Source organism: Elgaria multicarinata, chromosome 8 (genome assembly GCF_023053635.1).
Source record: "Elgaria multicarinata webbii isolate HBS135686 ecotype San Diego chromosome 8, rElgMul1.1.pri, whole genome shotgun sequence".
In the NCBI taxonomy this organism is placed as follows: Eukaryota; Metazoa; Chordata; class Lepidosauria; order Squamata; family Anguidae; genus Elgaria; species Elgaria multicarinata.
In genome coordinates, this window is record NC_086178.1 from 37039992 (window position 1) to 37062338 (window position 22347).

Sequence of the window (22347 nt, forward strand, 5' to 3'; positions counted from 1 at the left end):
GACAAGGATTTATGCATAGCGTAGTTACTGGTAATCATATATTTTGTTTTGTTTGTTTGTTTTGCTTCTGCCTTTTTATCCGTTTCCTTCCTTCTTCTTTGTTTCTTAATTTCTTAATTCTTTGGTTCTTTGATGTCTTACTTCTTTTAATTCCAAGTTCCTGTCTCTCTTATTTCATGTTTAATTCTTTGATTCTTGTTTGGTTCTTCTACCTCCTCGATACAACCTGAGAGGTTTGGTATGCAGGGGAGCTTCTCTAGAGATATCCAAGGGAGTCAAAACAGCCAGGGAACCCTCTACTTGCCGCTCCTTACTTGTTAGAGAACAGCCCAGCTTCAGGTACAGAAGATTAAAATTCCACGGCTCCACAGCAGCAAGTAAAACATTAAAAAGTTAAAAAGTTAAAAACAACAACTCTGCAATATAGAAACAGAGGAGGTCAAAATACCGCACAGCCTTCCTCCTTCTGAGAGGCTGCCAGTTTTTTTGTTTTGTTTTGTTTTTTAAAAAAATACAAGATAAAATGTTATTATTATTATTATTATTATTATTATTATTTATATAGCACCATCAATGTACATGGTGCTGTACAGAGTAAAACAGTAAATAGCAAGACTCTGCCGCATAGGCTTACAATCTAATAATATAAATAGATTCCTCCCCACAGGGGTTCTGAGTTCTCCCTGTTGTGTACGGAAAGGATGGGCAGTTTTCAAGCTGGCAGGATCTAGTTTTTTGTTCGTTTGTTTGACTAGAGCCGATGTGAATTGTCAGCGCAGGATTTATTTATTTTGGAGAAAACTGATCTGTCCTTCCACACACAAATCCACTCCTGTTAGCACTTCCCTTCCTCCAGCTTCTTTCTTTTCTGCAGTAAGATTTAGACCAGCGTTTTCCAACCTAGCGGACTCCATAATGGGTTAAAACTACAATTCCCATCGCCTCCAGGTCCCAGCAAAAGGAACTTATGTGCTGATTACGACAGAGTGGGGCCGCCCCAGCCCCAGTTTAAGGCTTGCTCCCGACTGTTCAAGGCTTGTAAGAAAAAAGAGAGCTAAAATCGGTCAAGTTAAAAAAAGAATACTAAAATAATTGTTGGTAGTTCCGAGAGCTACCATGGAAGACCTCCCTCCTCAGACCGGAACAGCCTGTTTCCCTAGTTATAAGTAAGTAATTGGCATATATTGCTTGCTGCTATTTAGTGTTAAATAAATATAATAAAAACAGTTTATATTTAACAGAGGTGTGTGTTCTGGCATGGGAGATGGCCTTGAGGTTTTAATGTCTTATTTCACCTTCAGCACTTATTGAGTCTTAATGCCTTGCCGGCTAAGCAATAGAAGGGCCAAGAGGGCACCATTATTGGGCTGTACTTAGGGCATCAGCTGGCCTTAATCCAGCCCTGCTCAGCCTAACATACCTCACAGGATTATTGCAAAGATAAAATGGAGAGGCGGACCACATTAGCCATTTTGGGTTCCTTGGAAGGTCCAGAAGATGAATACATGAAGCCATATGGCATCTAGGGTGTCCTATTTCCAATCAGCAGCATTTACCTACTTAGAAGTAGAAAGTCCATAATTCTCCATTTGGTGTGAAGGAGACATCCATGAGTGGGGTGTCTCTTACTACCACCCAGGAAAGGCAGCAATTATGTGACCTAGATTTCAAGAGTAGGTCGGTGCTGTGAGACTCCTCACCAATTCTTTGCCTGCTGTTGCTCAGGGCAAAGCTTGCTGCCTTTAGCTCTTGTCTTCCAGCATTTGGCTTCTAATACTATCTCTTATAACTTATTAAACTTTCTTACTTTCTTCTTGATCCAGGTTTCACTCTCTTTATTCCTTCCTGCCTTGTTACTTTAAAGATGTTCTCGACGTCTCTTTTACCTTTGGTGTCATCTCTTCTTCCTTCTTCTGGGCCATGACCCAGACAGGGAAGAGCACCGCTTCCAAGCCTGCAAAGCAAAAAGAAAACACAGCATGTCTGCATGTTCAGAGGCATTAAGCAAACCACTCTGGCTGCTACACGGTGTCCTGCTGCAAGTATGCCCAGCATGCAAATCCATTCAGTCACAAAGCAGGCAGCAGCCTTCACAACCCAGAATCTATACATGCTGACCATTGCCACCTTCAGGGTGACAACCTGGCAAAAGAGCATCTCCAGCAACAGCCAAAGGGGCTACAACCTTCAACAGGTGAAACAGAGCAGTATTCCAGCACAGGGCTCTGGGAGGCAGTCCTTTAATCCAATCCCCATATCAAAGTGCAGCGCCATCTTGGATGATATTCCTTGCAATTCTGATTCTGACCATCAGATGGAAGACGATGCAAGAAAATCCTGCAGAGCTAGCTCTGTCTAAGCAAACCACCGAAAAGGGACACATTTTTCTAATCAATCTACAGATCTTCCCTCAGTCTCTGTCAATTCTGCTGTGGATCCTTTGGGCTTACCTTCCTCTCGTAAGGCTGATTGCTCTGGGTTGTCCTTCATTTATTTTCAGGGCCAGTTTCTACAAAAATTTAAACAAGCTGTAATCAGCAATCTGACTGACCAGCTCCCACAACAAAACAGGGACAGTCGTTCCCAGAAACAAAGCAGACAAGCTGAGCCTTCCTCACCTCTCTTCCCCCTCTCCCCTTTCTAGAAAAAAGACAGGGAAAGTTTTTAAATCTAAACCATCTAAGCGGGTGAAGACGACAGTCCTCCGCTCCTTTGAAGAATTGGAGGCTGACTCCCTCGATGCACTTCTGCTGACATCTGGAAAATTATCAACTCATTATAGAGCCTTGCCACTACAAATGCAGTTATTCCACCCACCTTCAAAAAGAAAGGGTGGTCAGATAATAGTCTGTTAGATTACTCACATAACTCGACAGTTTAATAACCATGATTTTCTGTCTCTGCTCTCTAAAGCCATGTTATCTTTAGGTCTACAGCAGGAGTGGGGAATTGTTCCAGCCCCAGGGTGGGCAGATTCCTCCCCAGGACACCCCCCAGAAGCTGGATGAAGTCAGGGGACAAAACAGTCCTGCTGAATTTGTAGGTTCCCCATCTGCGGTCTACAGCTGCTGCACAAGAATCCACATAGCCAACATCTTGAGGTCCATCTGTGTTACCCAAATCTAAAATGTCCACAGTATAAGATCCCTTCCTAACTTCTTTTGATGACTTAATAAAAACAGAACATTCGCTCCCATCCAGAATAAAAAAGAAAAGCCACTAATATTGGTCAAAGGTTTATTCCCTTCTACAGCAAGCCATGGAAGATTTGAAAGTATCCCTGGTTGCAGCCTAGCGAGCAAGAATGATGGTGCCTAAAGATGGCAACACTCTACTCAAAGGTTCCTGAGAAAGACACTCTGATTTCACTTTTCAGAAGGCCCATTGGGCAGTAGCTCTCCTTCTCCTCATCTGCCTTCACCAGGGCTTCTCTGTTGTGGATAGAAGACATTACTCAAGACAAAGCAGCCACCTTGCCTATGGCCTTAATATAATTGGCAAAAGTTTCTGCCTTTATTGCCAACACCTTGTAGGTCTCCATCTGTTCAGTTTGCGGCAATAGTAGTCACCAAAGTTACCAGGAAATCCATTAGGCTCTTGCATTGGAATGTGAATGCAGCATCCTGTTCTATTGCCTCAGTCCTCTTGCAGGGCACCTGGCTGTTTGGAGAACAGGCACTCAAGGATGTCCTAGGGGAAACTAGGGACAAACATAATGAAGTCATGCTCTCTTCATCAAAGGCAGGCCCACCAGAAGCAGAGCCAGATTCCTTGCCTGCGGTCCAGTTCTCTGAAGGGATTGTGGCCAACAAAGATGCATGGGTAAACCAGTAGCAAGGAAATCTGCACCAGCTCTAAGACATTTAAACAAAACATGTAAACAAGAGAAAGGTGTGTTTGAGCTTTAAAGACACCACAGGCCGGTTCATATGTTAAGGCCAGGGTTGCGATCAGAAGGCACAACAGGCCATAACCTCGCTAAAGGCTCAGCAAGTTTAGGTTTGCTCAGTGTGTGGGCGATGAACCATAGTCACAACTGGTACACCATGCCCTACAAATCAGGATTTTTATCGTTGTGTCAATCCTAGTTTGCAGGGTAAGCACAAACCACAGTTTGGCAGTTTGACCACTAAGCCAGGAACTAATTAAATAGAAAACATGATGAGAGAAGAGGGGTTACAGGAAGCATACAATATGGCATTATATATGAACTTGGTGTTTCATGTGAACCTCACTTGCTGCCATGTTTACAAGTTTTTCTCTCTCCACCTCTCACTCACCCCCACCCCACCCTTACAAATTCCTCTTAAAACAAAAAAGTCTTGCAATAGGCCCTAGGGTTTCTGAGAGGTTTACACCTAGCAGTAAACCCATTCCCTACACATAAAAGATGCTATTTTCTTTATATCATATTAACAAAGGCAAGCTGCATGTATTAAGACAAACACTATTAAAAGATTACTATTTTTTTAAAATGAACCATAATGACTATCCAAGTTTAAGAGATATTAGCTTTTCGATGGCTATCATTAACAATGAGCTTTCGTGGTATTAGAAATTGGGAGAGAACAAAAAGAGGGAAACGTGAGCCAAATAACTCTTATAAGCTGCCAAGAGCAAGCACAAATATAAAACGAATTGATTTGCCCTCCATCATGCTGTTATAAGGCCTATCATTTTCAGCTTGCAATTTGATTAGCTATTAACATTAAAGACACTGCTCACTAATATTCAGATGAGTTCCATGTTTATATTTGAAGTTCCTCCAGCACTTTAAATTCTAAAATACAATACTGAAAAGGTAGAAATCATCTCTAAGGATGTATGCAAAACAATTCTTTTGGATATTCATTTCAGTTTTGCCCTTCAGTGTTCATGTATTAACCTTTGCATCCCTGCAGATATGCAGTAACTCCTTTTAGAATTGTGGGATTAGCATTTTTCAAATCTTGAATTTGTGTAGTTATCCCACACCCATTCACATATGAATATATTGAATGTAATGCACCAAAAATGAGAGACCTTGAGAGGAGACACAGGTTAAAGGGTCTGTGTTCCCTCGCTAGCCCTAATGACCTTGCGCTAGGCACAGCCTTCCTCAACCTGGGGTGCTCCAGATGTGTTGGACTACAACTCCCAGAATGCCCCAGCCAGCTCTGGCTGGGGCATTCTGGGAGGTGCAGTCCAACACATCTGGAGCGCTCCAGGTTGAGGAAGGCTGTGCTAGGATATGCACAACATAGCTAACGACTGCTAGGGCAATGGGGGAAACAAGCAATTTGCTGCTAAAATTTGGCACGAATTTCCACTTTCCCCCCATTGCCTTAGAAAACACTAGTTACACTGCATGTTTGTATACCGTTTCATTAGCACTAGGCCAGATAAATACGACCCGTTATCCAAACTCCAGCCATGAAACTCACGGGTTGAACTTGGGCCAGTCGCTATCTCTCAGACTAACGTACCTCATGGGATTGTTCTGAGAATAAAGTTGGGTTATGGGGGAAACTATGCATGCCAAATTAAGAGGAAAAGGCGGGATGTAAGTGTAATCACATCAATGCCAAGGAAGTTCATTTGGACTGCCTTCTCCCTCATTTGCCCGGGGCTACTTCTATCTATGCACCCTGTGGGAGGGCAGTAGACTAGCCCAGGCAGACCACTATCAGCCTGAGCAAGGTCTCTTGTTTTGTACTTTTTGTTTTTAAATATTTAAAATTCTATATTGCTTTGGAAGAAAGGATGCATGTTAATGCAGAAATTAAAAATAAAAATGAGAATTTGGGGTTGTAGCCAATCTTAGGCTAACTTAAGCCCCATTTATTTGAATGGGTCTACTCTAAATAGGGCTAACATTGGATACAACCCTAGGGCTATAAAATTTTTACTTGACTCATTGGTTATATTAACCAATTGAACATGTTTTAATAGATTAACAAGATCGGCAGGAATGAAAGATCAGCAGAACTTCTATGAGCGTGGATGAAGCACTTGAGAGAAAGGATGTTTAAGTCAAAGGAAAAAGTGTACATAGAATCATAGAAGAGTTGGAAGAGGCCTATAAGGCCATCGAGTCCAACCCCCTGCTCAATGCAGGAATCCACCTTAAAGCATCCCCGACAGATGGTTATCCAGCTGCCTCTTGAAGGCCTCCTGTGTGGGAGAGCCCATGACCTTTTGTGATGTGTACAAGTTTGAATTTTCATTTATACCTCTTACAAGTCCCATGTTTAGGAGAACAGAGCACCCAGCTCTCAGTAAGCAACATAATTACAGTTAAAAATAACACTTCACCAGAGTCGAGGTCCCTTTAAACTTTGCATTTTTATTACAATCCACCCACTCCTCCAGGAAACAAACAGTGAACCTTTGTGATTTTTCTTTCATGGAAAAAAAGTTAAGTGACCCAGAGGAGGTGCTATGTTATATCAATGCCAAAAGAGAAAAGCAGGTTCAAAACAAAAGGGCATTCAAAATTAGGGGAGGAGAAGGGGGGAGGAATACAAGTATATTAGAAAAAGATACAAGTTAAAAAATCTAATTTCTGCTACTCTTTTTCAACACTTTTCACAGCCAAAGGATGAATTCAGTACAAAAATGCATTTACAAGGTCACCTTCAGGAATAAAACCCACTTTATAAAGACAATTCATTATGTGTTCTTTAGTTATGATTATTCTGAGAGTATTTGTTAGGAGGGGGATTGTAGCTTCCGTTTTCTTTTCGTTACTTTCATGAAAAGAAATTTACACACTTAATACTATGCCATTTCATCTAAGTTGTCAACTGAGAGATCATTGCATTCAATGAAAAACTGTATAGCTTGCAAAATTCCTATGAAAGAAATGTTTTTCAAACGAGACCCTCAAGTTTCACATCTGAGAGGCAGGAAGAAATCACTGTATGCACTGAGCACCTGTACAGTATATTCCCAGAAATATATATATTAAAAGTACCCTCATTCATTTGGTTGAAATTTAAAATCTAGCCCAGTCGTTAATGTGCCGTTGCTGTTATGAATGGCTCAAGAGATGTATAGGGCAAGAGAAATGGGGGAAGGGAGACTTATGGGCAAAAAGATGAGGCCATAGGAGCAGTGCCTTAAATTTGGGTTTATCTGCACCCCATTCCTCCTCCTTTACGACGTGTATTTTGTTGCTCTAACATCTATAGCGCCACATACGTAAGGAGGAGCTACAACAATAATGTCTCTCCAGCAAAGCAATTGCCATCACCTGGATTAGGAGGTAGGGAAGAAGCAGACCTGATCTCTCTGGAAAGAATCATCATGAAATTCATTCTGGCTGCCAGACTCTAAAGTTAGACCATAAGGCAGGCAGAGGATAAGGCTCCTTAACATGCCTGCAGGCTATGATTGGAAATTCAAGCTATTGCCCCAAACTAACATTTAAGCACATAATCTATACTGCAAAGCTGCTACAATGTTCCTGTATTAAGTAAAACATAGGCCTGGTTCAGACAACACGCTAAACCATGCTGCTTAACCACAAAATGGTTAAGGGAATGCATGCATTCCCTTAACGATTTTGTGGTTAAGCAGCATGGTTTAGCGTGTTGTCTGAACAAGGCCATAGTGTCAAATGAAAATATTTATGGAAGTGTTCTCTAACCTGCCTACTATGTGGAAGAATCCTGGCAGCTTGGTGTGTCGGGAACCTATGGCTTGGAGGATACGTGAGGGGAGAATTCGTGTCAGTTGGGCAAAAAAACACAATTTTTAATATTTTCTTTTCAGATTTTATTTGAAATCTAATTCAAGTTGTCAAAGCTACAAAAAAAAGGGAGGGTGAGGGAAACAGTTGTGTTTTTCCTTTCCTAACTCACAACATTCTAAAACAAAATATCACTACTGCCAGCAGATCAGTTACACAGATTTCAGATGAAGTTTCTAAACACAAAATCTCATCTTGGGAAGTAGCCACAATGTAGGTATTTTGTACAATATAAAACAATGACAGGTTTACCGATGCAGTTACTCATAAGTATACACGTGCATTCACCAAAAAAAAAAAAAGGAATGCTTTTTTTTGTTTTGTTTTGTTTTTCAAACAGACTGTTCAGGCACAAAAACAAAACCGCATTTCCAGTAAGTGACAGCATCATAAAAATTAACAGTTTGTCAGTGTTTGCTCTTCTTTGACTTCTTGTGGGATCTGTGTGGAGAACGGGACTGAGACCTGGATTTTTTCCCTGACTTTTTAGGTGATCTGGATCGTGACCTTCTTGATCTTTTAGGCGTCCTTGAGCCAGAGGGTGACCTAAAAATAAATTGACTAATGTCAATAGATTTCTCATTTGATTTCTTTCTGCCAACCACGACCCCGTTCATATTGTTTTGCAGGAAGAGTTAAAATTTAATTCCAGATTTATTTATTTATAAGATGTATATGCCACTCTACATACCCCAAAATTCCTGGGTGGTAAACAATAAAGGGGTGGAATCAAAATACAAAATAAAAATCTTTAAAATCTAATTATGACAATTAAACTGCAGCTGGTAAGTCAGGGAAGGCCACCAGTGCCTGCCGGACAACATGAGTTTCACAGAAAGGGAGACAATACATTGAAGGCTCTATTTCAAGAGGGCTCAAGTGGACACCATGTCCATATGGAACCGCTAGGAATGCCCACTTTCACCAGTAGAAGAAAAGTCTGGATCCAAGCTAATGTAAATTGTTTATATCGGTTTTAATATTCAGTGTTTTAATCTTTGAAAACCGCCCAGAGCGCTTCGGCTATGGGGCGGTATATAAATGTAATAAATAAATAAATATATGTCCCTTTTCCATCAGTTTTCTTCTTATATAAAATGTTTCAAAGGCCCTGTTCAGATATTACAATAAGCCCCGGTGGTTAAGCATTTTGAGCTAAACATTATAACTTAGTGTGTCTTGGGAACCATGGTGGCTATATAACCACGTTTAAAGGTTTGCTACAAAGGGGTTAGCGGCCTAACCGTGCTTTAGTGCATTGTCTGAACAGGCCTAATCCTTTCTCACTTCAGTTTCCAATTGACCCCAAAGCCCTCAGACCTCCAATTCCCTGCAATGAGCAGCTCCACTGAAGTCGATTTCCTTTCGTCTAATTCATTCAATTCTCTCAGCATGCCTGTCTCTCTCATCTCTGGTATTATGGGCTTGCTTTATACATTGTGCATGTTTTAATACCATCATTAATATGACTTTAAAACCATATTCAGTAGTCTTGTGTATCTCACTACCATTGCAATCCTATACACAGCTACCTGGAAGTAAGTTTCACTGAATGACATAGGGCTTACCTCCAGAGCACAAAATTGCTCTGTCAACTACATTGGCAGGTGAAAAGAAGCCATCATGGGTGAATTTACCCATAGAGCTTTTTGTTGCAGCGTATACCACAATACAGGGCGTGGCAAGGGTGTACCATAGGTCCTTGTTACATGCAAACCTGGTAAGGGTGGGTTATTGGGGTGGCTGACAAGCCACCCACAACCCTAAAACAGCCCATGGTTTCTGAGTGGCTTGTCAATCACCCCAACAACCCACCCTTGCCAGGTTTGAACATAACAAGAATGCCATGTACCCCTACTATGGTCCGAACGTTCAACTTGGTTGCCACTGCCGCAATGAGAAGCCCCATAGGGAAGTTCACCCACAGTGGCTTCTTGTTACGTGTGAACCAGGTCACTGGAAGGAAGGGCCATAGTTCAGTGACTGAGCAAGATGCTTTCCATTCAGAAGGCCCCAGGTTCAATCTCCAGCATCTCCAGGTAGGGCTGGAAAACCCCTTGCCTGAAACTCTGGAGAGTGGTGCCAGTTAGTGTCAACAACACTAGGCTAGATAGACCCACAGCTGCGTATGTTTCAATGTTACATAGTTCCATAACGAAATAAAAATCTCAATAAGGAATTGTAAATGTTAATAACAAAATGAATTCCTGGAAACCATCTGCTTTACCTTTTGGCTTTTTTACTGGCATCTCTGGGAGAATCCTTGTGAGAGGATCTGGAACGTGAGCTTTCTTTGTGGGATCGTTCAGATCGCTCGGAGCGCTCCGATTTTGGCGACGGTGATTTCGCTCGCCTACTTCCGCTGCTGCGGGACGGACTGGGTGATGTGCTGTGTCGCCTTTTCCTTTTGCAAGAACAACAGAAGTGATGACCATCCACACAAAGATGTCTGTTGCCTCACCAAATAAAAGTCTTCCATCTAACAGTTGCTTTAATAACACTCAATCCATAAATATTCGAAATCCCCTTATGCACATACAACAGCAAGCACTGAACAAATTAAGGCCAAACTGCATGTTTAAATAAAGTTGGGGGGGGGGGATCATTAAATTTAACTATCCATCCAAAATAATAATCAGAAAACTTGAAATATCTGGAGATAATTGGCACAATACATTTCAGGTGCTCCTAATTGAATTGCCATTATCAGTAATAATATTTGAATGTGGTTAAAATTAGGCAGAGTGAAGCTGCCACCTCGGGCAAAAGATTTGGGGCATAATGAAAGGGCAGCAAATTGTTAGCTATGGAACTGGTTGTGGTTGTATTTTTACTGCCAGGGATGGGATGAGGTGTTTGTGGGATTTTCTGCCAAACTCTGGCTGGCTTTCAGTAGTCTGTACCTTGACTACCATTTGCTGCTGTGCCTCAGGCAGTAAAATGTCTTGGGGGGACAGCCCTAATTTTGGGACCTGCCCTTTAAATTGAAAGTTTGTCGTTATTATGTGGTATGTGGGCATACAGGAGTGTCATTTGTACCTTGAAAAAAATATGTTCTAAAAATAATTACTTTAAATGTTTCCTTTTAAAATGGTTGCATTTGGTTAACACAGCTGATTAGCTAACTCAATTATTTTGTTTTAAATGCTAAAATTCTTTAGCATTTGTTACCATAAATGCCGACAAAACTTGCAAGAACCATACTGTTCTATTTTTTTTTTCACAAAAAAAGAATGACATTTAAGAATACTATGTACTCTTATCCTACTGAAAACAACATTTTCAAGTATATGGCAGAGGCTGAAGTTTTGTCATTAAAATATTAAAGTTGATGGGGCCCAGAAAAAGAATTTGATCGTAAAATATAGGTCATTCGTACGTCTACAATGAAAATATGATGATCATGATCATCATTATCATCATCATCACTCTTTTCCTGCTCGTGGCAGGTTTTCTAGACCAACATGAAGGGCTTTGCCAAGCCATGCTGTCTTTTACTGATTCAGAAATTTCCTGACTATTGTGTATGTGTTTTTTTAATAGTGTATACTATGTTTTTAATTAGTATTTTATGTATTTTATGCTTGCTGTTGTTCCCCGCCTCGATCCAATCGGAGAGGCGGGTAAGAAATATGACGATGATGATGATAACGATGATGATGATGATGTTTTAAGTATGACTGCTTTGTGGATGCTGGTGTGCATGTAATTTGGTAGGCCCAGCTTCTGAAGATTTTCTGTAAAAAATAATTGATGCGATGCCGGTGACTGATATGACTAATGGAATAATTATAACTTTGCTCTTTAACCTACATATCCAGTGGTGTATATTTTTCGTTCCCTTCTACTTCCTTTTCTACAACGTTTTTGTCATTAAGTATTGCTATGTCAATGAGGCAGGTGTGTTTTTCTTTTTTGTCTATAACTGTTATGTCTGGTTGGTTGCAAAGTACGTCTTGTCCATATGAATTGTTCTGTCAGTATATTTTATGATCTGCATTTTCCAAGATTGTTTTGGGTGAGCATGTATAGTATGGTGTAGGTTGTTTGATGAGGTTGAATTTGATGGCCAGCTGTTGAATTATTTTTGCTGTTGTACTGTATCTCTTCGTACAGTCCATTCCTGCCAGAATTTTACATCCTCCTGTTATATAGACTATCATTTCTTGGGATTGATGACATTTCCTACATGAATCTGTTGTTACACTGTTATCTTTTATGATGTATTTTTGGTAGTTCTTGGTTGCTATACTTGATCCTCTATGGCTATTAGGAATCCTTCTGTTTCAGGAACTAGCTCTTCCTCCCTAAGATATTTGTATGATTGTTCTTTATTTGTGGATTCTGGATGATGATGATGATGATGATGATGATGATGATGCACCATCATCATCATGGAGCTTTGCAGAGGACAAAACGATGGAGCCATACCTCAAGGAGCTTTAGACATAGGGAAACTGAGGAAGGGCAGGGGTAAAACAGGAATAGAATGTGTGACTATCTCAGTTACATGTGCTTAGGCTTGGTTACAGATTTAGTTGCAAGAAGGAGGAGCTAGTCTACTTAAATTCTATACCTCTCTTTCCTTGTTGGTGTACATTCCTCTTTTTCCTTCTTCTCTTTGGATCTGGATTCAGATTTCTCTTTGTCCTTCTTGTCTCTTTCCCTTTCTCTCTCCAATTCCTTTTCCTTCTCCTAGATTTAAAAGTAATTGAGCACATTAAACCATTTAGGATTTATCCTAAACTGCAAGTAAACCCGTTAGTGTTAATTCATTTTCAAAAACAGAGTCAAAGCATTAAATGAATGTTAAAAGAAATAGGAACATTGGAAGCTGCCTTATGCTGTATCAGTATTGCCTACACTTACTGACAGCAACTCTTCAGGATTTCATTATATATCAATTTTTTATTGTGAATTTTTAACCAAAAAACCACAAAATAATAACAACAACAACCACCGGCCTCTCCCTCTGGATCGAGGTGGGGTACAACACAAATGGAAAACACCATAAAATACATAATAATGGCATTTGCAACTAGAAACTCCAAGCGTCTTTCCCAGCCGTGCCTGTAGGTGCCAGGGACTGAACCAAGGAATCATGCTATCTACCACTTAGCTACAGCTCTTTCCCTACAGTCAAAGCTTTACAAGAAAGAATGTAAATATCCACTTTTCAAACACAAAATTGGGGTTGGGGAGACCTGGGTTCAAGTTCTCACTCAGCCATGAAGCTCACTGGGTGACTCTGGGCCAGTTACTGACTCTCAGCCTAACCTACTTGCAGGGTTGTTGTGAGGATAAAATGGTGGGATATCAATGTGACAGGCTATTTATGATTTTTCCCCTAGCATACCTAATTTATGATCTGAACCTTAGGCCATGTTCTATATAGCTAGGTGGAAGAGCACATGCAAAAGGACACACATTCAGCCTTCAGCATCTCCAGGCCTGGGGAGCTGCTGCCAAACAGTGTAGACAATACTGAGCTAAATGGACTTAGAGACTGACTCAGTGTAAGGCAGTTTCCCTTGCCATTTTCAGACATAAGGCAAATCTATGGTTCTGCTTAACATGCATAAGCAGGAGTGAGTCTTGTGCTCGCATACCCTGCCTTCCTCCTTTGCAATTATTTATTTACTGTAATTCTATACCGCTTTTCTGAAAGCAAATGTGATAGTTTATCAAAATTCAGAAAACAAATCCTAAATAAATAAAAACCATGGCAAAACATTAGAAACCACCTTTAAAATCATGGCGTGGTTGTGAGGAGACCCATAGATTTGCCTTATGTCTGAAAATGGCAAGGGAAACTGCCTTACACTGAGTCAGTCTCTAAGTCCATCTAGCTCAGTGTTGTCTACACTGTTTGGCAGCAGCTAGAGTTCCCCAGTTTGGATGTAATGAGGAACTCGGAGTTTAAAAGAGGAAGAGAGAGAAAGCATCTGTTCTGCGTAACATGCATAAGCAGGAGTGAGTCTTGTGCTCGCATGCCCTGCCTTCCTCCTTTGCAATTATTTATTTACTGTAATTCTATACCGCTTTTCTGAAAGCAAATGTGATAGTTTATCAAAATTCAGAAAACAAATCCTAAATAAATAAAAGCCATGGCAAAACATTAGAAACCACCTTTAAAATCATGGCGTGGTTGTGAGGAGACCAGATGCTTTCTCTCCCTCTTTTAAACTCCGAGTTCCTCATTACATCCAAACTGGGGAACTCTACTTGGTTTAAAGTATGGTTTGCTCAACTAAGCTAGGATGCAATTTATGATCCTGTATTAATAAACCATAGTTCAAACCAACCAGACATCCACCCAGTTTGAAAGCATCTGCTTTTTTAAATACCAGAGTTTCTCATTGCATCTAATCTCTTCCTTCAAGATGTGTGTGGGTGGGGGTCCTAAGGCTCACTGCTCCTTATGCAAGTTTATTACGTGGAAGACAGGTCTCATTATAAAAAGCAATGCATTATGTGACATTTTCAAATTAACCTTTAGAGAAAACCCAAACAATAACACTACTTACTCTCTGGAGGAGTTTGTCACGGTAATGTTCAACCTGTTCCTGAAGACTCTGGCCTTGCTTCTTGGGTCTTTTCCCAGATTCCAATTCATCCTGAAACTTCATTACCTTCAACTGTAAAAATATACATATGAACAGTATTATATGTGCTATTTTTTAAAAGATGTAACATACACAAAATATGGATTAGGTTTTTATTTACTTTGTTTCAACCCTAGGGCGTAGAGTTAGTTACATTCTCATAAGTTTCTCTTCAATGATGAGAGCTCAATTAAATGGTACAATTAATCAAGAGCTTTACTCATATTAAATCCCATTCCACTCCTTAAATTTTGAATGGCATTGACAACAAGCCTCTGGAACTTGTCTCTCTATCAGGTTTGAAAATAAAAATTAAAGATGGCCTTTCTGTCCAGTTTTATCCAAAGTGAGTGTCACTTGGGTTTCCTCCTTAAAGTAGGCGCTACAGGCAATGGAAGCAGTGTGCATCTGAACTCAATGGTGATACGTTTTGAACCTCAATTCTCTAACACACTGACAGACGATGAATGTTATTTTAAAAACACATTCTCGTGTTAGAGAACATTCCATGAAAATATGTAAGTTCAGTACAGCTGTACTGTACTGCCAGATTCATTATTTACATTGGACTCATTTAGACCTAACACCAAACCATGGTTTAGTATTATGTGAACCAACTTTAAGCTTGTATACATTCACATACAAACACACACTCCTGGTGCAGATAGAACTAATGCCCACTTCCCATCTATACAGTGCAAATAATCAAATCTTAAATATAATAAATTATTAATAAAGTACTATTAAAATTAAGTGAAGAGTTGCCAAACAGGGATTTTCAAGATTCAGTCAACATGATGAGTTCTTTATATAATCTCTCCCCATTTGTAAAATTGCTTTTTGTACCAATGTTTCTCTCTCTCTCTGTCTCTCTCTCTCTCACACACACACACACACACCTCAATTTCTCTGAGTTTGGCACGTTTTTCCTCGCTCATTTCTGAGTACTTGCTTGAAGACTTTGAATCAGACATTTCTTCTCTGATAGGATTGGAATACATGTGATGCTCTTCAGATTTTGAACTCTGAGTGTCTTCTTCATCTTCACTTTCTTCTTCTTGGCTTTAAAACAAGAAGTACATGAATTCTCTCAAATTTATTCTCCAGGGAAGAGCAAATCTTTCCTCTCCTAAGAAAGATTTGCAATGTATAGCATATCCTAATAAAGCATTTTGTCATTATGTAAGGTCAATTGTAGCCCCACATACAAAACATCATCCATGTACTTTGCTCCCTTATAATTGTATTATAAGGGAGGATTTTTTACATCCTCCCTTATAATACAATATAATTTTGATGTTAAGTATTACGTATGGATCTGTAAAAAAATTCTAGTGAGGCAAAGAAGAGGGCAAGGCAAGCATGGTGGATTAGAAACATCAGAAAGAATACAGATGCACTTTCAAATAAGGACGTAGTCTATCCACTCTGGACTGACTTCAAAGCAACATGGATGGGGATGCTCCCAATGTATTTAGAAATCCATTCCTGCCATCTCCCTTAGCTGTTTTGGCACTGATCATTACACTGATCCTAACCCACATACCTCGAACTGCAAATGCAACTAATGAGAGAAGTTTTCACAGGATGTAAAAGCAGTGATAGATGCTGCATAAGATACTTACTTGGATCCATGCTTCCAGAGGAAATGTGTGCTCTAATGAGGATACGACAAGAGATGTGCAAGTTTCTCCTTACATGAGGCTATAGAACAGAGATAGGGAACATGGGGCCCTCCAGATGTTGGACTGCAAACTCATCAGGCCTAGCCAACATAGCCAATGATGAGGGATTAGGGAGTTAACTGTCCAAAACCATCTGAAGGGCAACACATTCCCCCTCCCCCGGGTCTAGAAGCATGGGAATTCTACATATCTATGCCTTTTGTGAAGCCATCCTTATTCTTCTATAGAGTCACAGTGGCTAAAAACAAAACAAAGAATAACCATCTCAATTCTTACTTTTGATTTTCTTCCTCTTCAGATTCCTCATGCTGATCAAACAGCTCCCATTTAGATGTTGTTACTGCTATAAAGACAGACGTTTCACAATTACATTAAAAAAAAAACTGTCAGATGTCTCTTAAAATTACATAGTCTTTAAAAGCTGCTCTGAGTAGCTCAGTTAATTTCTAACTTTTTATTTAATGGCACTCTTTCAGAATAAGAACAGTACTTGTGATGTCTTCTAGTATGCTTAAAGTACTGTTTCATTAATATTCAGCATGAAATACTAAACTAAAACCATTGAACTGAAATGTCTGTAACAAAAGAAGTGACAGAAGTTAATATAACCCTAACCTTGAGCTTCAAGAGCAGATTCATCCACTGCTTCCCACTTTGAAGGGGCAACTTTGAAAATTGGCTCATTCTTTTTAGATTCTTCAGAAGCATCCACTGTTGAATAAAAGGTTTAAGCAATGAGTGCAGTCCCTAAGTGGCATGACATAGTATACTTTTTCTACTTTAGGGCACTTGAAAATACAAACTATTTAAAAGATGCAATCTTCAGCTTACCTACTTGGATATAAAAGCTGATATGCAAAAAAACCATATACATGTTTAATCAGAACCAAATCCCAGGAAGTTCAATGGGATTTGCTCCTCAGTGTGTTTACAATTGTAGGCTTGAACATTCAGGAAGGGCACAAGGTATAATCATCCCAAAAACACATAATTTCAGAATATAGGTAAGGGATTCACACCAAGAGAGAAGGCCAGTTAGCCGTCAAATGTAGACATACAAAGACCATAATTCTGAGAGACTTCTGAACATCTGAACCCACTCCCAAAATCAGGGCAAAACCAGCATTAGAAGCTGGTGAAAACTCTGCAGAATCTGAGCAAGCACATTAGTGCTCTTGGGTGCACAGGGGTCACCAAACCAGAGCTTCTGCCTTCTTATAATTGTGCACCGGAGCTATCAGTGATAGGATACATTCAGGATAACCACATATTAAAGGGTTTCTGCCCCCAGATTATTATGACCTAATAACATAATAAAAATACATTATTCTTGCTTTACAAAAAACTGAGCTAAACAGACAAGTAACAATGAACACACTTCACCTCTTCCCCTATTCTACAGAAGCCATATTTCTAATAAAAATACATGTTGTCAAATCTTAGTAATGCTGCATTAAAATACTAATCTATCATAAGAGACGGTGCTTGCATTTGCACATTAAACACAGAAAATGTACTGCTAGGAAATGCAGGTTTCTAAGTACACACTAAATTTAGATATTCCTTACAAGGTACACCATCAAGGTCGTCATCAAGTGTCTTAATAGGGACTCCATCAAGATCATCAATCGGAGCAACATCGATTGGAATTCCATCCACATCTTCTAGCGGAGCACCGTCAAGCTCTTCCTCGATGGGAGCTCCATCAAGATCATCGGGTACTTCCTATAAACAAAGCAAACGTTTTAAGATTTCTACATACACCTAGTATTCTTCTTGAATTGTTTACTGCTTTATTTCACATACACTTTTTTCCAGAATGTGTTTAACTCACAGGCATGTGCAAACAGATCTGCCAATTCACAAGTTCAGCAATTCCTTATGGGCAGAAGAGAAGCAGGTCTCTGTGCCTGCACCCCAATATACAATGTCACATGGCACCTGCATAATATGATTGATTTCTACAAGCTTTCAGTCTCAAGAAGTAGATGTTTCAGAATATCTTACGTATTGTATTTATTTATTTATTTATTTTATTTAAGGATTTTTATGCCGCCATTCAGCCAAAAAAGGCTCTCACGGCGGCTTACAAAAGTATTTCTTGACAGTCCCTGCCCACAGGCTTACAATCTAAAAGTATTGCATATATGGATCTACAAGAGTGGCAGTGGCAGGTGAGCAAGTCACTATCAATAGGAATTTGCTGCATTCACAAACTTATATCAGGTATGCAAAGTAGTTTGACATTCAGTCATGAAGATGCCAGAAACTATTATCATCAAGGTCTTTATGTTGAGTAACCAGACAATTCTTCGCTTGTGGAGGAAAACATAGCAATCTTTGCACGTGCTGAACTGTCTCTTTTATATTAGGCATAGATACTTTTATGTGCCCATGTTTTCCTTCAGAAACCAGGCAAACCTGTCATATTCCTTGACATACACTTAACATTTCATATGTTCGGCTCTGTCAACTACAAAAATCCTCAAACTAGTAGCTCCTTCAAACATATGTCAAAGTTTTGTGCTGCTTTGTGCCACAAGTCCCAAGTTTTGTGCTGCCAGCAAAAGTATAAAAATGACATACCCTTAGTGGGGCCTGGAATATACTGAGAAATCCACTTTCTCGTATCACCTCCAGACCTATGTCAAGGTTTTGTACTGAGTTTTGTGCCGCCACCAAAAAACACATAGCCTTAGGTGAGGCACGGTTAATGCTCAGGATTTGTGGCACAAAGCTTCGGCATAAGTTTGGAGGTGATGTGTGAATGGAATGTTTAGCATTCACCAGGCCCCACTTAAGGGTATGTCATTTTCAAGCTTTCAGTGGCAGCACAAAACTTGGGGTTAGTGGAACAAAACAAGCAGAAAATGTTGGCATATGTTTGGAGGAGATATTATTCTGGGGGTTTCATAGTTAACAGAGCCCATATGTTAACTTTCTCCAAGATTTAGCCTCTCCTCTTTACTGTCTCACATAACCTCTCTGGCATTAATCAATACAAACTAGTATCTATTTATGGTTTGGGTAGCCCACAAGCAGCTGGTTGTCCACTGTGTGAACAGAAAGCTGGACTAGATGGACTTGTCTGAACCAGCATGGCACTTCATATATTCGAATGATTTTAAGCTTCTAACACCATATTATTTACAGTCATTCGTACCTCCTGTTCTAATTACAAGATTAAGCAACTCTCAAAACACCTTCCTCTTTGCGCCCATAAGAAACTTCAGAGTATGCCCCACAGATCAGAAATCCTTGATTCTGACAATTTCTGAAGCAAATTCCAGAAGCTTGAGACAAATTCCCTTATACACATTCCCTTTTAGTCTATTAATTCCAACTGAAACCATAAAAAATGGAAGAGATGAGAGGCTGTTCTTAAACATTCAGATATTTTAAAATTCTCTCTACCTCTCACTCAAACACACACCTGAATACTGATAAAGAGGCAATGCACGTGCTTCAGGTTCCAAGCAATTTCCAATACGTAACTTGTAAATGAGCTAGTTCAAAGGCAAAGGTATGGACAATGTTAACATTCATATCAAGAAAAAAACTGAGTTTATGCAACCTCAAATCAATGGGAAATTTCATTTGAGAACCAAAAGAAGCCTTTATGTCCAAGATCCTCAAACAAACCTCTGCCACAAACATTTTCCTTACCTCGAAGGCTTGAGGTTCTTGTTTGCTTTCACAGCAATAGTATCAACAATGCTCTTATCTGTAACTTACCTCTGGTTCCTTTTCTTCAATAATATTTACAAGCCCCAAGAAAATATTCTGCAGTTTGATCAAAAATGGTTCTGGATAAATCGCCCAGTCTTCCCATGCTCTGAAGCATGTCATTACCCGTTGCTAAAAGTAGTAAACAATGCTAGTCATTTGTATTGAGAAGTACTTTAAGAACAAAATACAAAGCGCAAGGCTATAAATTTAGCATTGTGCCCTTCACAGAATATTCATACAGGCTTTGGTGGGCCTGTTAACTTTAGGTGCAAAAAACATTACAAACAACAGACTTGACAGAGACTAAAATGGGATCTGGATTGCACTATTTAGCTTGAATTTTATTTTCAAAGCAAGCAGTATAGAAACTTTATTTCACTTTTACAAAAACTGAAAATCCTTTTAACCTGACTTTAATTGAGCTCAGTTTAGAGAGTACTTTGTAAGATTTTCTTTTGCTATGAGCCAATAGGAAAGTATCATGGACCAACTAAATACAGTAACTTGCACGTGCAGATTGCTTCTTGAAACAGTTCGCAATTCAGTTAGTGCTCTAAGCCAAAGCCTCAACCCTAGCAGTAAGTTTGAAAGCACTTGGCATACATTAGGCTTTCAGCCTAAAGCCTGGTTCGCATAATTAAACAACCCACCGTTAATAAACCATGGGTTGTTTGTGAAAGATGAGCTGGCTTCTGATTGCTCCCACTTTCTAAACAATACATTCCTGGATTGTTTGCGATGACATCCAAACCATGGGATAAAATTCTGGGTTATTTCTCCTTCAACAGCCCAGAGTTCCGGATTTGGATGTCACAATGAACAACTCAGGAATGTGGGTTCCAGAGCTGTTTAGCAAAGGGAAAGCAGTCGAGCAGTCAGGAGCCAGTACCCTCAACTCTTGACCGTCACAAACAACCCATGATTAATAAACGGGGGACAGTTAATTGTCTGAACTGAGTTTAAGTGTTGGATAGTGATCTTATTAAATAGCCATTCTGCTATTTTCAGGCCTATTAATGTTAAGTCTCTCAATTTTATTTCTCAAATAAGTCTGTTATATGGGAGAATTTTCCATGTTTACAATCCAAGTCTCCACTGGGGCCTTCTCATTTGTGGCCCCCTTTTGAAATCCTCTCCCCGGAGAGACTTGCCCTGGCACTACACTACTATCTTTTTGGCACCAGGCAAAGACCTTTTCATTTTCCTGGACCTTTACATAAAGATATATTTTTATGCTGTTATTATTTATTCTGCTGCTTTATATTATGCACCTATTGTTTTATTGCTTTTGTGGGAACCGCCCTGGAAATATTGATTGAAGGGCAGTAAAGAAAGTCAATAAACATATAAATGTTTATCCTGGTTGTGCTTTTATATTTTATTTTATATCATGTTTTTATACTGTTTGTTTTATACTTTGAATGGTTTTAATTTTTGTGAAGCGCCCAGAGAGCTTCAGCTATTGGGCGGTATAAAGATGCAATAAATAAATAAATAAATAAAATGGACAAAATGTCATGTCAATGACAATCGTGCACATACCTTAAAGTTTTCAGACTGTAAATGGCCTTGTATTGTTCGGTAGGTAGCATTCAGGTCCGAGTATATCTGACATAGTTTTGTCTCAAAACTGAAAAGACAGTTTTCAAATATTTGACTATGCGTAACAGTACAGTGAAAGTCACTCAACATCTATCAGAACTATAAAAAAAAGCATGCCTCCAATTTTGTAGTCATACAGGAGACACACCTAATTAGAAATAGGTCTCAAATTAGCTCCATGAATAAATCTTTTGGACTGTAGGAGATACTACAAATGTGAAACTTTACTGCTGTATTTCCATGCATCCTTTCCAAGTTACATAGCTCATGTATGCAGAGAAAGCTGTAATTAGCCCTAGTTCTTTCATCTATTCCTGACTGCATGATAAAGATGAATATTAAATAGTTTAGGGGTGCAATCCTATGCATATTTAGACAGAAAGAAGTCCTATACTGACTGGAAGATGGGAGTAGTATGACTTTTTTCTGCATAAATATGCCTAGGTGTGTGCCCCAAGTTGACCAGAGAGAACAGATACAAAGGCTGTTTCTGCCAATGCGCAGTATATACATCTTACAATAGCTCCTTTAGGCTATGCCATACAACAGAGTTGGTAGAAGGTAAAATGGCAGAGGTTAGGGACTTCAACTATCAGATGTCCAACCCAGTATGGTGAATGGTCAGGAATGCTAGAAGTTGAAGCCCAAAAATCTGGAGATCTACTTTCTACCCACTGCTGCCATACAGTACAACTTAAGTAGCAAATGCAAACTTTTAAGTCGACACATATTATTTCATTCTTTTGAAAGAGATTAAAATCTTGATACTTACAATTTTCTGTAATATGACGCATTGGCAACTTTTGCCGAAGAATTGTACAACACGTCAGAAACCAAATATAACCTTGCAATCTACAAAGAATATAAACTAAGGTTACCAGTGCTAAATGACTATAAGGAACAGTATCATACACCATTAGCAAAGGCATAAAACCATACAAATTTAGTAAATGCTGCAATCTCTAAGATGGCACACCAGAGGTTATTTTTTTTC

General features: G+C 39.5%; 1 protein-coding gene across 4 annotated transcripts in view; it reads right to left on the minus strand.

Annotated features, from left to right (window-relative positions):
* Window positions 1-6305: 6305 nt before the first annotated feature.
* The window catches only part of U2SURP (U2 snRNP associated SURP domain containing), a 42885-nt gene continuing 26843 nt past the window's right edge, over window positions 6306-22347 (minus strand). For all 4 annotated transcript variants that reach the window (XM_063132151.1, XM_063132150.1, XM_063132149.1 and 1 more), the window contains 11 exons: window positions 22126-22205; window positions 21294-21381; window positions 19758-19880; window positions 17591-17747; window positions 16638-16733; window positions 16299-16365; window positions 15237-15399; window positions 14260-14370; window positions 12309-12427; window positions 9960-10136; window positions 6306-8278 (listed from right to left, as the gene is read on the minus strand). In XM_063132151.1, coding sequence (XP_062988221.1) covers window positions 8140-8278; window positions 9960-10136; window positions 12309-12427; window positions 14260-14370; window positions 15237-15399; window positions 16299-16365; window positions 16638-16733; window positions 17591-17747; window positions 19758-19880; window positions 21294-21381; window positions 22126-22205 — 1320 coding nt within the window. In that variant the 3' untranslated portion in view covers window positions 6306-8139. The remainder of the gene's footprint in view (window positions 8279-9959; window positions 10137-12308; window positions 12428-14259; window positions 14371-15236; window positions 15400-16298; window positions 16366-16637; window positions 16734-17590; window positions 17748-19757; window positions 19881-21293; window positions 21382-22125; window positions 22206-22347) is intronic.